The sequence below is a fragment of the Carlito syrichta genome, unplaced genomic scaffold (assembly GCF_000164805.1).
Source record: "Carlito syrichta isolate Samal-C Ts95f unplaced genomic scaffold, Tarsius_syrichta-2.0.1 Scaffold316274, whole genome shotgun sequence".
NCBI classification, from domain to species: Eukaryota; Metazoa; Chordata; class Mammalia; order Primates; family Tarsiidae; genus Carlito; species Carlito syrichta.
The window spans coordinates 510,393-529,335 of NW_007260370.1; the positions used below are offsets into that span (position 1 = coordinate 510,393).

Genomic DNA, 18,943 nt, shown 5'->3' on the forward strand with positions numbered 1-18,943 from the left:
AAGGGCCGGGCTCGGTGGCTCAGCCTGTAATCCCAGCACTTTGGGAGGCCTAGGTGAGTGAATTGCCTGAGCCCATGGGTTCAAGACTAGCCTGTGCAACTTGGTGAGCCCTCGTCTCTACAATAAATCAAAAATTAACCAGGTGTGGTAGTGCGCTCCTTTAGTTCCGGCTACTTGGAAGGCTGAGGCGGACGGATCGACAGAGTCCAGCGGGTCGATGCTGGGGTGGTCATGAGTGTGCCACTGTCCTCCAGCCTGGGCAACAGAGTGAGACTCCAACTCAAAAAAGAAAAGAGAAAAAGAAAAAAGAAAGAAGATTCTTGCATCCGTTCACGTATTTAGGGGTAATAACAACAAAATAACAACTATCATTTACTGAGTATTACTCTGTACAAGGAGCTCTGCTAAAAGCTTCCTTAATCCTCCCAGCAACTCTATAGGATAAACACTAGAATATGCCCATTTTCCACATGAGGAATCTGTGGCTTAAAAAACTCAGCCTTGCCGGGCTCGGTGGCTCAGCCTGTAATCCCGCGCCTTTGGGAGGCTGAGGTGAGTGGATTGCCTGAGCCCGCGGGTTCGAGACCCGCCTGGGCAGGTGAGACCTCATCTCTACAATAAATCAAAAAATTAGCCGGGCGTGGTAGCGTGCGCCTGTGATTCTGGCTACTCGGAAGGCTGAGGAGGAAGGATCGCCGGAGCCCAGCAGGTCGAGGCTGCGGTGGCCGGGAGCGGCCACTGCATTCCAGTCTGGATGACAGAGTGGGACTCCAACTCAAAAAAAAAAGAAGACATGGTAACATTGTAGAAAGTGATCTCAACTACAAATTAGAAGTCAAGGAATCCAGACTTAATCCTAATGTCATGGATTTGCTTCAACAAATCATTTAATCTTTTTTTCTTTCAGATTCCCAGTTTCAAAACAAAATGATAGCTCTCCTAATTACTTAGTATATGGACCTAATAAAATGAAATTTATGGAAAATATAGAATAGTAAATAATAGGGCAAACCACTATATAATATTTTAGATATATATAGGCTGATTTTAGAGTATTATTCAGACCTTATTTCAAAACTATATACATATAGTTTATATATCATATATATACATGCAGCTTCTTTAAGAACCATCTATAATGTCTACTTCCAATAACGGCCCCAAAAGCTGTCAGATCAACCCTTTCTGAGACAATAACTATAAACTCTTGACAAAATAACAGAAATGCTACCTAAAGACAATGGAAAATAGCTAAGTTAGCCAATTCTGCCCGATTATTATATAAATCTAAAGCTGTTATAATAAAATCTATTAATTTTAAAACATACATCTTAAAATTAAAGAAATGTGATATAGTCCCCTTTCTTGGGTATGTAATACAGTAAGAGTTGGAAAGGTATGGACAGACCTAAGAAAACAACTACAAACTTCAAGATATGCCATTTTCTGCTTAACCATCAAGTACTTATTAAATACTATGTAAAAACTATCGCCTCTTATCTCTCTCTTCACATGAATTAACCGCAATTATACCTGTCTCTCCTTTAACCTTCCAACTATTTAGTCTGTATGTTGTCTTTTACCCTTTGCCTTCTTCTGAGCATTTCCCTCAACCAACATCTTGCACTTATTCCATGAAATGCTGTGAGAATCAGAAATCATCTAAGTTAAGACCCTAACTCACAGGCCTCCTTCCTTCATTTCAGTTCTCACTTCTTATTCATTTCAGTTCTCACTTCTTACCACTACTGTAATAGCTCGCACATTTCCTTCTTCCAGCTTTATTTTCAAGAGGTTTTAGTAATGATTTTAGGATTTGAAAAAAGTAACAATTAGCAGGAAAAAACAGTGACTAGTCAAAAAAATAAATGAACTTTTCTTTAGAAGTTTAAAATAGAAGAGTCAAGTATTTCTCTTCTGGTTTTCCTGTAAGAATAGAAATTCAAAAATTTGGACCAGGCACAGTGGTTCACACCTATAATCTCAGCACTTTGGGAGGCTGAGGTGAGAGGATTGCCTGAGTCCATGGGTTTGAGACCAGCCTGGGCAACTTGGCAAGACCTCATCTCTACAGTAAATCAAAAAATTAGCCAGGCGTGGTGGTGCATGTCCGTGGTTCCAGCTACTTGTAAGGCTGAGGTGGAAGGATCACCTGAGTCTAGCAGGTGGAGGCTGCGGTGGCCAGGAACGTGCCATGGCACTCCAGCCTGGACAAACGAGAAAGATTCCAACTCAAAAAAAAAAAAAAAATTAAAAAATTTTCCTCAAAATATGAAAAAAGTACCTTTAATGGCAACTACATAAATATGACATACATATACATACTCACATATATTTATAAAATTAACAATATGTCTCGATATATCAAGGGGAGGGACTATATTCTTATTCATATTTTGTGGCAAAATAAGATCTATATAAATCAGAGAACATGCATAAAAAATGAAACTTCAAGAGTACTATAAGAACATATGAGGACAATGTTTAATATAATCTCTAACCAAAGCTCCAAACTTATAAGTCATATAAGAGATTTCTTTGACCAAGCTTTTCTATTTCTACAAATTTATTTAAGGCTATACTTATATATATGGACAAAGACAATGTGCATATGTAACATAACAAACATCACAATAGAGTAAAATAAACAGTAGTTTGAAAATGATATAAATGTTCGCTAATGAACACTGACAGAATAAATGATGGCACTTGCATACAACAGAGTGTCATGCATTTACGAGAATGACCAAGAAAGATTTAAGTGTGCTGATAAGAGACAACCTATGGGATATTTTGTTAAGTGAAACAAGTTACAAAAACACTACATAATGTCTTTCCTTTTACGAAAAAAAAGTTACACAGAGATTTACTTCCCTTTTATACACAGGTTGTAAGTACCTCCAGAAAGACACAAAGGAATATGTATGTGGTTGCCTGTGGAGAGGAAGATGCTAGAAAGGAAGAAATCTTGCTTCTAGGGTACATCCCTTGAGTTTTCCAAGTAGTTTTAGATTGTGCATAAAGTCTATCACACACAAAAAAATCAAAGACTAAAATTCAAAAAAAAGTATCAACATAGCATAGTAAATATCCTCTACGTAGGATAACTGAGAGAATTCTTACCTTTCTCTGCAAAATTTAAGTGAATGTAGTATAGCAGGCCTCTTTTGACGTAAATTCCATAAGTGTAAGGTGTCATCAGCCAAGGCACTCACAAGAGCTCCCTTAAAAATAAAGTATTATATATTTTAGATATGATACATTTTACAAATATTAACTCCACTAAATAGCTGCCAAAAATCTCTTTCCCAAATTTCAAAACTTTCTGCCATTTAGATTTAGTTTTAAGAAACACTGACCTCGCTGAAATTCCAAACAGCAGAAGTAAAAGTGTATTATGTATTTGTGTGTATGTAAATTAGTGTTTTAACTTCTTGAACAATTTAAAATATAATTTGGTATGTTATAAACCAAAAGTATACTAGGATCTAGTGGGATAGTATGGTTAAGATCTAGCTATTTAAAATTAGAGCTCAGACTATAAATTACTTGGTAAGTATTCTACATACTTCCTTAATTAACAGAGCAAAACATGGTATTAAGTAATCTCATTTCATTTGACTTAAGAAAAATTCTTATGAAAGTGCTATACCTAGATCATAATCCTACTACTAGAATGGTATGGAAAATAACGATATACTTTGGCACACTGTAACTTCAGTGGCTATTCTATATTTATTCTCGTTTCCTAATTTTATCTGGGTGGGAGGTACATGTGCAGGTTTGTTACATAAAAATATTGCATGATGATAAGGCTGGGGCTTCCACTTATTTGGAAGAATATATGGTATTAAGTTTTCTGTTTCTGTGATAATTTGCTCAGGATGTTCTTTTTTATGGTTGTGCAGTATTCCATGGTACAGATGTACTATATTTTCCTTATTCATCCCACCACTAATGGGCACCTAGGTTGATTCCATGTTTTTGCTATAGTGGATAGTGCTGCAATAAACATGCATGTGCAGGTGTTTTTTTGGTAGAGTGATTTGTGTTCGTTTGGGTATATCCCCAGTAGTGGGACTGCTGAATCGAGTGTTAAGTCTATTTTTAGTTCTTAGAGAAATCTCAAAATTTTTGCTTTTCAAAGGAATCTAACTAGCTATAACTCATCCCTGCCAAAAGGCATCATGTTGAAATTTAATTGCCAAAATAGTGATGTTGGGAGGTGGTGAAACCTTTAAGAGGCATTTAGGTCATGAGGGATCTACCCTCAAGAAGGGTTAAATGCAGTCTCTTGGGAAGGCAGGCATTCTGTCACTTGCAAGACTTAGTCTTGGCAAGAGCAGGTTGTTATAAAGTAAGACTGCCTCTCATGTTTGCTCTCTGCAAGTGTCACCTTCCCTTTCTGCTTCTCTACCATATTACGACAAGCATGAGGCTCTCACCAGAGCCAGCTAGATGCAGCCACCCAGATGAAGCTTGGACCTCTCAGGATCCAGAATCATGAGCTCAACAAACCCCTTTCCTTTATAAACTATCCAGTCACAGGTATTCAGTTACAGCAACAGAAAATGAAGTAAGACACAGAGCTGAGACCTACGCAGGTTTATTTTTTTAAACCTCCAGAGATGATTGTGACGTACGAATAAAACTAAGACTTTCTAAACTAAGAGTTGATTTATTAAGATAGTGGAATTTTTTTCAAAGGATTCAGATACCCTTCATCAACACTGAGATAAGAATAAGACAAGAGATGTAACACGAAAAATTTAAATTAATTAATTTCAAAAAAGATACGCTCTCCCAGTCCTTTGGGTTACTATGAGAAATCTTAAAATTTCCCCTTTCAAAATAAGACTTTCTCATCTATCCAAGATTAAGACAGCTGTCAAGACAAGATTTACATTAAATGATCTCTCCAAGTCCTTTTCCACCATCAAAATTGTATGAGGGCTACACTATTGTATAACTCCTGCTGCTACAGTATTACACTGGAAAGCAAAACTACATAAAGACCTCACTTTCTGCCTTTTACTAAATGCAACCCTTTATCTGTATCTCTTTGAAGTACAGAAACTGAAAGGATTCAGGATGCCAAAGATTTGTACTGTTATTTCTTATTTCTACGATAGTATCAGGTCGTGCCATCTTCTTTTTCAAAATGTTTGCCCCTTCATAAAATCTCAAGAAAGAAGATGAAGGAGTCAAAATGGCAATAATAGCTCATCTCCTCTTATGTAGGCTCCTTCAACTTTACAGAATATGGTTTTCCAAAACTGAAAGCAAACAGATGCTTCCCAATTGTCAGATTTTCATTTGCTAAGTATTTTTAAAACTGTAATATCATATTTTATATATTTAAAATATAACATTTAAGCATATGAAAGAAAACCAAAATGGCCATCTCAAAGAAGTCTATGATGAATCCTACCAAAGGGAAAAGAATACTATAATAAGAATAAAAGCAGCATAAACTTGAGATGTCTAAAATTTAGGTGTATAGATAATTTGCAATATTATATATATTTATATTGGCTCATGTATTAATTAAAAAAATAATCAACACAAGCAAAAAAATTGAGAATAAGTTAGTAGTTGACAGAGATTAGGGGCTGAGAGTGGGAGTTCGATTATGGAAAATCCATTATTGCTGGAAGAATTTCTTCATTCTGTGAGGAATTCCCTCATGGTGATAGAAGGGATCTCTATCTCAATTGTGGTGGTCATTACACAACTGTAATCTGGACATGTGATAAAACTGCACAAATCTACACACACACATATATACACACACAAAATGAGTACATGTACAAACTGGTGAATTTAAAAGGTATATAGTATACTTATACCTTATAAAAAACCTATACTATACTTAAAAGCATTTTATACCTATACTTAAAAGCATTGTTTTGATATCATTCTCCTGGTTTGATATTGTACTGTTGCTACATAAAATGTTATTACTGGATGACGCAGGCTCTCTCTACAGCTATTTTGAAACTTAACTGAAAATCAAATTGTTACATAATAAAACATTCTTTAAAAGAGGAAAAATAACTTTAGTGAGTCCTTACATATGCGTTCAATAACTTTCTACATTGTGATTTTTAAAAAATGTTATCATCTTAAAATACCTAATATAAAGTTCTACACAGAATATTAAAGTTTTAAAAAAACTCCTTCTGACCCTGAAAAATCTACACAATTGCAAATTATATGGATTATAGTTTTAAAGAATTTTTAATATTATCTTCTTAAGCTTTTTCAACTCATGATGCCTTTCTTAAATCCTCTGATGTGAACGTAACATTTATCAAAAGCCAGAGGCATTCAGTAATTTATTTTCTCATAGCTGGGCTCGGTGGCTCAGCCTGTAATCCCACGCCTTGGGAGGCTGAGGTGAGTGGATTGCCTAAGCCCGTGGGTTTGAGACCTGCCTGGGCAACTTGGTGAGACCTTATATTAGCCGGGCACGGTAGCGCGTGCCGGTAGTTCCAGCTACTTGGAAGGCTGAGGTGGAAGGATCGCCGGAGCCCAGCAGGTCGAGGCTGCGGTGGTCGGGAGCGGCCACTGCACTCCAGTCTGGGCGACAGAGTGAGACTCCAACTCAAAAAAAAATTTATTTTCTCATATACATTTAAGCATTTATTTCTAAATCTATGAGGATCTAGGGGCAAACAGAATGTCCACAAATTATTCTCATATTTAAGGAGAACAGAGTCGTTTCTGCAGTAATGTATCTTTCTTCCTTCAGTGACCAGCTTTCTCTATTTGTCATCACTTGCACTAAACATCTATTCTCAGAGCTGCTCATACTTTCTTGAAATCTGCAAGCGTAGTGTATCCTATACAGAAAAAATGGTGTTGCCTCTAATTCCTTCTATACTTTATATTCTTATCAAAAAGAAAGGCATCATCAATTACTTAAAGCAGTAAGCAACACAACTTGACTGTTACTTAAGAACTCTGGGCAGTAACCAGTTTCTAATGAATGCTGGCTTCCTGGGTTAAATTTCGAAGCAATTCAATAAAGAAGTCCATACTATAATTTATAAAAAGCTCAATATTTTAAAAATATTTTAATATAGATTTGCATATGTTACATAATGTTCAATATCCGTTAAACAAAATTTAAATTCAGCATCTTGTACCAAAAAATATTTTCTTCATACTATTCTATATGCAAAACTGATTTGAGAAACATTTTACATTATTTATGTAACTGTCCATGATGATACCTTAAAATGATTTACTACTCTTTCTAATCTACAATGAATTACTTTTTGCTCAGATATTCAAATAAATATGAATGCATTCAAGAAATGTTAAAGATCAGATATAAGTAGGAGAGATTAAAACAATTCACCAACCTCATTAATCAGGAACTGGAGTTGGATTACTGCAGCTCCACTGTCATGCTGGCAATAACATTCTACTCCTGGACGACCAAAACTGTCATTAATTCCATTAAGGAGGTTATGGTATGAGCGGGGTTTTATTTTTGAAATTGATAAGTTACATAATAGGCTAATAAATATTATGATGGCCTGATACTCAATATAGGCTATTTACTGAAGTTGAGCTTGAGAGTTAGGTTTGTTACCAATCAATCTAATTAGTTAGTTTCTGTTGAAAATCATAAGTCTCAGAGACCACTGGTCTAAAAGAAATGATAATTATTCCTAGAAAAAGAAGTATTAAAATCAGCAACATATCAAAACAAGATAATATATAGTCAATATACCTTATTCTGGCCCAAATTCTTTTCTTCCTCTTAGAAGAACAAAACAAAGATTGAGCATTCAATTTTGCCTAAGACAGCAAACAAATCTAAAAAGTAAGCAAATGTCATTCTGGAATACTGCTTTTAGAAATAATAATCTTTTTACTATCATTTTTCATTCCTGCAGCATCATTTTTAAGTATTCTAAAAATATAATGAAGAAACCTCAAACTATGTTGCTAACTGAAGCATGATGTTGTAACACCAGAGAATGTATCAATCTTTTACAAGATGCATGGATACTGATCAATATTAATTTGCATATAATAGCATATACTTGCATAATATTTTCTATGTGTTAGACATTACTGGAAACGTTATTTATATCAATTCATCTAATCCACATAACCCATGAGGAATATATTTTAGACATAAAGAAACTGAGGTACACAGAAATTAACTAACTTGCCCCAAGTCATACAACTTAGAAATAGCAGAAACAGAATATGAATAAGCATTCTGGCCCCAGCATCTACACTCAAAATTAATAACATATGCTGAGTTTAAAAAAAAAAAAGAACACCGAACCCATAGACTCATAAAACTCACTATGTGCCAAGCACTGTTACATGCATTTTACCTTCATAAATTTGAAATAAGAAGGTAGTCATTTTAACATGCTACCATGTTAACCTAATTTTTCTAGTTAATAAATATTAATATAAGTAAAAAGCAAAATCTAAAAATAAATTTGGTGAGATTTAATAAGATTATAGCTTTCTGTATACAAACTGATATTCAAGTTTACACTATTTCTATATTCTATTAATATACGCCACAAAGTTCTTAATTTTAAAAAACTGTACTACAGCTTAAATTCCTTAAATTATGTATTTTTCACTTGGATTTCTAGAAATTTTTCTAAGTTATATTTATTTTCAATATTTTGTCCTACTTTATTATTAGTGATTAATTTTACCTTTTTTTTAAAACTAACAGATTAATTGAGCATGTTTCGCTCATAGAACCTTACTCCTTAAACACCCAGAATTACTACTAGTAGTAGTTTTAGTAGTAGTATTTCTGCTACACCAGTTGCTCAAATGCTACTAAGGAAACTAGATTTCAAATTCATAGATTTTGCACTGTGCAAATCACATCCTGAAAGGCCAAAAAAAGAAATGCCTACATTTCTGTTCACCCATTTCTTTTTTCAGATGACAGCACAGACCTTGCCCTTTTCCCAGCATAGTGAGTCTAATTCTAATCTTCCCAGCTAAATTATTCTTTCTGGCACCAATTAGCACATTTTATAATTCCCATTTTACATGTATGGAGTAAAATCCTATTTGAGAACAGATCAGGATCAATGAAGAATTTTCCTTTTTTTAGTATAAGCTATTGCAGGAAGTTATAAAAATTATACTTACCTTGCATATTATTTTATCACAAAACATATATAATTTTGCTAGTCTTTTGATATTAGTCAGAGACAATTTATTTGAGTTTAGAGTTGTTTTTCTTGAATAAAACATAGTTATAATTATCCAGGAATAAGGTTTTCAGATTAGCTTTTAAATAGAACTTTAAAGATACTGTTAATGTAACATGAGTGCAGCATTCATACAAAATCTCATTATTTCTTGTCCAGTCACTTATAGATATCTATATCAAATTAGAAGGGAAATTCTAAGTGATTGACTTTCATGAAGTCTTCCCAGAGTATTCATCTTAGATTTATTTAAAAATGGCTTTTTGCATTCATTTTTCATTATTTTATATCACATTAAGGTGAATTACTTGATTAGAATATCAAATACAATAGAAACAAACAGATTTGGGAATATACAAAACTGATTCTGGTGGGCAAAAAATAAGCAAATAGCTCTACTAATTTGGGCCTTCTAAGAAGTAACCTACAGGTCTTAAGATTTCAGATTGCCAAGGGCATCCATCAATATTTTATCCACAGAGAACAAAAAGTGTTTATAAATCCAGAAAGTTTTATGTGAAGATAAAAAGAGGTTTTACACTTATTACATATGGCATTATTCTAAACAGAATTGTACTTCTATGATATAATATAGTTATACTTAACTTCTAGCTAAGATAATACATCTTAATAAGACAAGAACCAATACTGAGTATCTGCTAAGTTTCAGGCACTGTGCCTTAAATACAGTATAACTGTACTTAATCCTCACAGTAACTCTGAAAGGTAGTTATTATTCATATTTTACAGATGATAATGCTAATGCTCACAGAAATGATTTTTCTTAAAGTTACCGATTTCGTTCCCCTTTCCTTTAAATAAGGCAGTACACTATGCAGCTGCAGCCAACCCCAAAAGGTCCTACCACCAAAACAGTCCTATTGATCAGAAAAAAATGCATAATAAATTATTATTTCATCACAACAAAGATTAAAATTAAATTTAAAGCATACTGCTTTCGTATAATCATGAGATAGTAGCATAGAAAGAAAAAAATTTCAGAGCAAGAGTTCTCTGGTAGTGTATCAAAATCCCAGCCCTACTGTCAATTTACAAAACAAATTGCCAGAGGAGATGCCTAGGTAGGTTGAAAGGTTGTTTGTTTGTTCATTTATTTATTGTTTATTTATTTATGGCGTCACAGGAACAGAGGCACAGTGAGAATTGACGGTCTCTGCTGAAAGGTTGTGATACTATCAGTTCATATGCCCACTATGCCACTACTTGCTGTGACCAGGAGACACTCTTACTTGCCTAACCTATAAAATGCAGGTAAGACTTATCTAGTTTATCTTGCAGAACTGCAGTAAGAATTAAGCCACATAGCCCACATAGTGTGTACTTACCAAATGGTATCCATTATCATTATTTAACACAATGTATTCATTATACTAGCTAAAACTAAATGTTACCTGACAGTGGACATAACATCATAATGCAAGAAAATGTCAATGTTGAATATATTAGATCACAGAACAGCATGTCATAGATATAAACATTCATATCCTTTCACACCTGTAATAATTATTTTTTGCATACATGGTTCTTCCAAATATTGACATTAGTGAGTTAACACTTTTACTAGAAAATGATCAAACACTGTAACAAAGATTTGCTTGGTAAATTATTCCCAGTTATTGTGGTTATATTCATAATTAAATGAAAAACACAAAACATCTGAAATTAAAATGAAGAAAAACCCAAAGAAAAGATGACTATACATTGAAAAAACATTTATTAAATGAGAAAATAATCATTTATCCATTAAGATGGGGAAAAAGAAACAATGTGCACTCTCGCCTCAACTTTTCAGCATTACGTAGAATGTTCTAGCTAGGGAAATAGGTATGGAAAAAAAAGTGCCCAGGTTGAAAAGAAAGAAGTAAAGATAAGTCAAGATAATTCAATGACAAATGAAGTCTTTTCAAAAAATGGTACTGAGACACATAAATACCCACATGAAAAAGAATAAATGTGGATGCTTATCTCACACATATATAAATATTAGCTCAAAATGGAACAGAGACCAAAATGTAAGAACTACAATTACCAAACGCTAAGAAGAAAACATAAGAGCCTAGGCATGGCAGCTCATGTCTGTAATTCCAGGACTTTGTGAAGCTGAGGTGAGAGGATCACTCGATGCTAGGAGTTCTACACCAGCCTAGGCAATATAGCAAGACACTGTCTCTACAAAAAATAAAACATGTAAGAATAAATTATCATGACCCTGGATTAGACTGTAATTTCTTAGATATGACACCAAAGCATATCCACAGAAGAAAAAACTATGACTTCATCAAAATTAAAAATGTTTGGACTTCCCAGGACACCATCAAAAAGTAAAAAGACAATCCACAGAATGGGAGAACATATTTGTGATTCATGTATTGGATAAGGACTTAGTATCCAGAATATAATATAAAGACCTAATACAACTAACAACCAAGTTTTAAGATAAGCAAAGGATATGAACAGACATTTCTCCAGAGAAAATACATAAATAGCCAATAAGCATATGAAAAGATGTTCAACATCATTAGAGAAATGCAAATCAAAACCATAATGAAATACCATTCCACACGCTATAAGATGGTTATAATAAAAAATACAGACAGTAACAAGTAGTGGTGAGGATGTAAAGAAATTAGAATCTTCAATTTTTTTCGAGAAGGACTTCAAAATGGTGCAACTACTTAGGAGAATAGATTGGCAGCTCCTTTATGTTCAACAGAGAGTTACCCTATGACTCAGCAATTTTACTCCTAGGTGTAGACCCAAAAGAACTGAAAACATACTTCCACACAAAAATTCTGCACAAATGCTCATAGCAGCATTATTCGTAATAGTCAAAACAGAAGAAAATCCATGTCGATCAACTGATGATTAGTAAATAATATCTGGTAAAACTATATCATGGAATAGTTAGTCATAAAAAGGAATTAAGTACTTATACATGACACAATATGGATGAACCCTGGAAATATTATCCTAAGTGAAAGAAGTCAGTCACAAAATGTCACGTTATATGATCCCATTTAAATGAAACATTCGGAATAGATAAATCCACAGAAGTAAAAAGTACCTAAGTCTCTGTAAAGAGTTGGGGTGCAGGAGTAGGTGTGAATGCCTGCTAGTGGGTATGGGGTATCTTGTAGGAGGGATGAAAATTCTGAAATTAAAAAGTGGTGATGATTGCTTGACTCTTTGAATATAATGAAAAGCACCAAATTGAACACTTTAAAAGTATGACAATAATATATTATATAGTTACAAATTGCTAGCTAGGATGTTGAACATTCCCAACATGAAGAAATGATAAATGTTTGTGAGATTGATATGCTAATTACCCTGAACTTATCACTATACATTTTATATATAGAAACATCACTATTTAATCCATGAATATGTACAATTATTTGTCAATTAATAAAATAAAAATTTAAAAGTGTGAATTTTATAGATATACATCAAAGCTGCTTAAAAAGAAATCAGCTTCTATAATGATAAATACAACATACATAAATAGGTAAAAATGAAAGACTGTAAATTTGAGACAAAAATATAATTAATGAAAACAAATCAAAACATACTATATTCTTAAATATATTTCCTTTTTCCTGTAATTTTTAAATATCTTTCATATGCAATGAATGAATTTAACCATTTAGCAATCTAAATGAAATACAGCATAGTAAGAGAAAAATCAAAACTACAGTTTAGTATTTTTGCAATCAAGCTATTTATTTCCTTTTGTTCTGCATTCAACTTTTTAAAATGGTTACTACATTCAAAATTTAAACACAGAAAGTATTTAACAAATGAGAAACAACAAAGAAAATACAGTGTTCTCTTAAAACAAATGAGAACTTTGAGTATATAAATGGCATAATTTTAGAAATACATGTTAGTAAAACCCCCAAGAAAAGTATCTTTCCCTTTGTAAATTATAATCTTTTCTATTTATGCCTAATAATTTTAAATACATTAATCCCTAAAATATGTTGATAAAAATTGTTCAGGAAAATTAAATAGACCTTTCTGGGGAGTGTGGGTAGGTATGGACAAGGCAGAGCATATACTTCCCATCACAGCCCTCACTATACCACTTAATCTTGAAACAATGTACACATCTTTACAAATTTAGTTTCCTTCAGTGTGTTTTTAAGGTAGAGAAAAGTAGCAGCAGAATCAGACATACCATCATAAGGTTTACTTTTACTTCATCAGGTAACTATATCCTGCTGACTGACGTATACCATTAATACCAGACAAACTGAATCAGGAAAACAGGAGAACCTTGTTTTCATGATACTTCATATTTTGGATAATAAATCACTTATCTAGCTTCTATCCCTTCTCCATAATCACTGATTTCTTTCCAACCCTACCTTCTTTCATTCACTACTTTACAGACTTGTGTGTCAACAAAAGGCAAATTAAAGGGAAAGCAAAGCAGAGCTTCTTATAAAGGTAAAGATGGCAAGCCAACAGAATGATCTTCCTTAACTATGTTTGCTTAACCCATCCCATTTTTCTTATTTGAGACTTTTAATATATATAAATAAATATATAAATCATAGCCCTAATCCTCAAAAGTCTTAAAGTATAGTAACAGAAATAGAAAAACAACGTAACAGTTAAGTCCACAGTTATCTCCAAGTAGATAAAAATTGTATAGATAAAAATAGTGCTTAAAAAAAAACACATTTCAACCATTTTCACAAACATCAGATCACTTGAGACTTTAGCATGTCTTATACTATTTTTATATGCCCATACCATTCTTTTGTTTTCCTCCTTGTTTGTTATACAGTCACATTGGATTCTTTACTTACTTCCTATTTCCTTCAGCTGGGACCATCTGTGACTGAACTATATGATCATGTTTGAAAGTCTCTCATCCTAAAGGCTATCTGGCCTATAGGAGGGCTAAACCTAACCTTCCATCACTATAGGATGGAAGGCTTTCAAACAATTTCAAATAATAGGAACACAGCAGTCTGCTCTCTTTACCCCTAAAGCCTGGAAAAACATATGACACACAGTAGGCACTCAATAAATATTTACGAATGAGTGAATGAGCTTTTTTTTTTTTTTTTGAGTTGGAGTCTCACTCTGTCGCCCAGACTAGAGTGCAGTGGGCACTCCCAGCCACCGCAACCTCGACCTGCTAGGCTCCGGCAATCCTTCCTCCTCAGCCTTCCAAGTAGCCGGAATTACAGGCATGCGCTACCACGCCCAGCTGATTTTTTTGATTTATTGTAGAGATGAGGTCTTGCTGCCCAGGAGGGTCTCGAACCCGCGGGCTCAGGCAATCCACTCAACCTAAGAAATATGTTTATGTCTAGGCATATCTTCTTAGGTATGATTATATCACTTTTCAGAAAATCAACAAAGAGTATAGAATGGGAAAATATTCTAGTTCTATCTCTATCAGGCTATTGGACTAGATTGTCCCTCGGAACTATTATAACTCTTCAAATTTCATGAAGTTACATTTCCAATCCATTCATTTCACTAACCAATCATGTTAGGTTATCATTACAAACACAACAATATTTCCTCTAATTACTTATTTTTTCTCATGGGATGTATACCATAGTGTCAGCAAAGTCAAATCAAGAAGTAGTAAAAGAAACAGGTCATGGGTCCCAATCCATGATAAAACCTGACAGTATAGCTCCTGGGCAAGTTTTCACTGCTGTCACTACCACTGTGTCTTATGAAAATTTCTGACACACATATTCTGGCAACCTCTACTTTTACAAAGAATGAGATAATATCAAGACTGGTATACACACAGCAAACTAAGATTTGTATCAATTATATATCTTCTCCAAAAATAATCTGTTTATCAATTCCTTCCATGAGGAAAAAAGGAAAAGAAAGTAATGGTATTATTCCAATCTTTACAGAAGGTACATATTCAATTTCTAACCTAAGAATGGAAGACTGGAATACATATAAAAGAGAAAGTTTCTGAAAATGCACATTTATATCCTGTAAAGTTTAAAGATGAGAATAAATATGACTATATTTTCTATGAACTTATAAATGACTAATAAATTGTTCTACAATATCATACATTTTAATTATGTAATATTCTGTGAAAGTAATTTTCTTTGGGCAGATATTCTGCTACCAAATTAAGAAAAATGTTAAAGGAAAACTGCTCCTTCCTGCCACAACAAAACGGTAAATGAAGAACACAATTAAAATATACCAAAAACACTGAAGATGAATTTGTTACTGCTTCTTTTAGTTCATTTTTATACTTTCAGCAAATAGGGTAATGTATACCTAATTAAGTATTCTGGTAAGCCTTCATGGTATTGCTACTCTGAAATGTCTTACTATGCTGAATAGGTCAGTGGATGGTATTACTTTTAATGGCCTAAGTCTTAGAGAGATTCAACCATAATGTGATTATTTTTCAATAACAAAGTTAAAATTCAAATATCACTATAATATGATCAAAGAATATTGATGGAAGAATTCATGAAGTGAGAAGAGAATGAGTTTTAGATTAGGAACAACGCTATCCTTCACTATGTGTGAACATAAACACTTAGTATATGAGAACTTTGATTTCTTCATCCATAACTCTATACTGTTATTAGGAATAAATGAAAGTCAACAAATAAAAGGGGTAGTACACAACATATTCATTCTATTAAAGATTACATATTCTGTTTAAAAAAAATAAACTTTCTGTAAGTAACAGGTTACCAGGAAAAAAATTAAAATATACAAAATGATCTGAGACAACTAAAACAACATGTCTGTACTGCAGATTAAATGTCACTTGCCTCCTTCACCTGATCAGTGTAAGGATTACCTTCAAGTTTAAGACTAGACTTTTCAACCACATAGTTAGGCTTCATGGCATTTTATATTGCTGGTTCTCATGACCAGTGATAAACTGCCAGGAAGTAAAAACACTATAACTCAAACCTGGAACTCCAGTTCCTTTCCAAATATTTCATACATCACAGTTTCTCAGCCTTGTCTCCAAAGGCAGTGGTAGAACAAAAAGGCAGTGTATTTTTTCATGGTTGCATCACAGATTTCAAGATGTTAGGATTGCTTTAAAAGGACATCCTCTCGATACATGGTAACGAATTTGTTTCTTATCTACCATCTGCTTCACTAAGAATACTGCTACCCAGTCTGTCAAACATTAAACCAGTATTTCTCAATTTTGATCCAAATCACAAGGATTCATAAAGATTTAAAAACAAAAAATTACAGATGTCATGACCCATGCCAGACTCACTGCATCAGAATCTCTATAGAAGTTCAAACATGTTTGGGTATTGTTTCATTTTTTTCAGCTCCACATATGGTTAATGTACATTCAATATGAGAAACACTGCAAAACCTTGTAGGCATAAGTATAAATAAGCATTATCTTCCCTAAATAATCTATTTATATACATATGATCTATTAAATAATTTCTCAGATTTTCTTTCTTCAAATCAAATAATCATGAATTCCCTTACTACTTCTTCATAGGTGTTATTTTCTAAACGTTGAATAATTTCCTATTTTTATCGGAACTAGCTTCTGAATTAACAGAAATATGCTCAACACAACAGTTTAATAAATCTTTACCAAAGTTTAATATATTTGCAATGCAAAGTCTTTAGCAAATGATTATTTATAAATATTCCCAATCTATAGCTTCACCTACTTAATGCACATCAATTTTAAAACCTCTTTATGAAGATCATGTATTTTTTCACCCTTATAAATTAATACAGATTTCCAGTTTCTGGTTCAGCATAAGGACCTTGAAAGTTATCACTTTGTCTCAATAAGAAGTAAAAAACCAACCACTCTTCTTGAATCTGTAAGAGAAGTGAGGTCACATGGCAAAGACTGCTCCCAAATTGGAAAGACAGGTGAATAGAGAATAACAACTCACCGAAGCAGAAATCCACAGCAGAAACTTCTGTAGGAACCAGTGCCAGGGTAAGGAAACAAGCAATGTAAATGACAAACAGCTGGAGACTCAAAATAGACAAGTCTCAAAGTAAAAAACTCCAAGGGGACCCTGTCATAGGGATATCCCCACACTTTTGAGAATTTTTTGAGAACCAGGAGATTGACCAGGTTCCCACAGTGAATACTGGAGAAAAAATTCCTCATACAACCAGCAGAGAAGAGAGGAAAAGCAACCACTTGTAAATATGCAAGAGCATTCTGTTCTCAACAAGGTCTGCCTTCAGAAGAAACAGTTGTACCAGAGCCTAACTAATCTGACGGAAGGAAACAGTCCAACTCCAGTACACTCAAGCCTTCCAAGTGGAGGAAGGGAAACACCAAACTCTACCCACTCTAGCCATCCTACACAGCCTAAATAGGGGTAGAGGGTAATGTAAGGACGGCCGAAGATGCGTTTGTAAAGTTCACAGTCCAGGAGCACAGGCTCACTAAAAGACAGACCTAATGATAAAACTACAGAACACTTCCCTTCTTCACACACCTGAACACTACATTACTAAAAGTCTATTTACGGCACCTCCTTTTACTCAGTATATCATACCCAGATATCAATAAAAAATTACAAGGCATTCCAAAAGGAAAAAAAAAACAAAACAAAACAGTTTGAAGAGACAGAGCAAACATCAGAACTAGACTAAGAAGTGGCAGAAATGTTGAAATTATCAGACTGGGAATTTAAAACAACCATGATTAATATGCTAAGGGTCCTAATGGGTAAAATTAATCCAGAGATGGAAATTCTAGGAAAGAAACAAAAAGAAATGACAGAGAGCAAAAACACTGTAGCAGACATGAAGAATATCTTTGATGAACTCAGTAGTAGACTGGGCAGAGCTGAGGAAATAATCTATGAGCTTGAAGCTATCTCAACACAACTTCCAAAACTGAAAAGTAACAAGAAAAAAGACTGAAAAAAAGAACAGAATATCCAAGAACTGTGGGACAGCTACAAATGGTATAACCTCTGTCTCACAAGAAAACTGGAAGAATAGAAAGAAATATATCTAAATCAATAATGACTCTGAATTTCACCAAATTAGTGTCAGACACCAAACTAAAAATCCAAGAAGCTCAGAAAACTTCAAGCAGAATAAATGCCAAAAATACTACAGTTAGGCATATGATATTTCAAAGTGCAGAAAATTAAAGAAAACCTTGAAAGAAGTCCAAAAAGTAAAACAAAACAAAACCTTACCTACAGGAGAGCAAAAATAAAAACCATTTCCAACTTCTCATCAGAAACCATGTGAGTGAGAAGAGAGAAAAAATAAAATATTTAAAGAGTGGAGAGCAAAAAAATACTAAACTGGAATTCTATATGCTGCAAAATTAGTCTTTAAAAGTAAAGGAGTAATAAACTTTGGCTAAACAAAAATTGACAGAATTTGTTGCCAGATGACTTTTTTTTTTTAACAAAAAAATGTCCAAAGTTGTTTTTTGTTTTTTGTTTGTTTTTAAGAAAATGACAGCCGGGCTCGGTGGCTCAGCCTGTAATCCCGTGCCTTTGGGAGGTTGAGGCGAGTGGATTGCCAGAGTTCACAGGTTCATGACCCGCCTGGGCAGGCAAGACCTCATCTCTACAATAAGTCAAAAAAAAATTAGCCAGGCGTGGTAGCGTGCGCCTGTAATTCCGGCTACTCGGAAGGCTGAGGTGGAAGGATCGCCGGAGCCCAGTAGGTCGAGGCTGCGGTGGCCAGGAGCGGCCACTGCACTCCAG

General features: G+C 34.0%; 1 protein-coding gene across 3 annotated transcripts in view; it reads right to left on the bottom strand.

The window, feature by feature from the left end:
• The window catches only part of STXBP5 (syntaxin binding protein 5), a 199,214-nt gene that overhangs the window by 163,426 nt on the left and 16,845 nt on the right, over nucleotides 1–18,943 (bottom strand). For all 3 annotated transcript variants that reach the window (XR_505382.1, XM_008074019.1, XM_008074018.1), the window contains exons 3-4: nucleotides 7,371–7,452; nucleotides 3,124–3,224 (exon numbers count right to left, since the gene is read on the bottom strand). Coding sequence is in view for 2 of the 3 variants with exons in the window: in XM_008074019.1 (XP_008072210.1) it covers nucleotides 3,124–3,224; nucleotides 7,371–7,452 (183 nt within the window). In the remaining variant the exon portion in view is untranslated. The remainder of the gene's footprint in view (nucleotides 1–3,123; nucleotides 3,225–7,370; nucleotides 7,453–18,943) is intronic.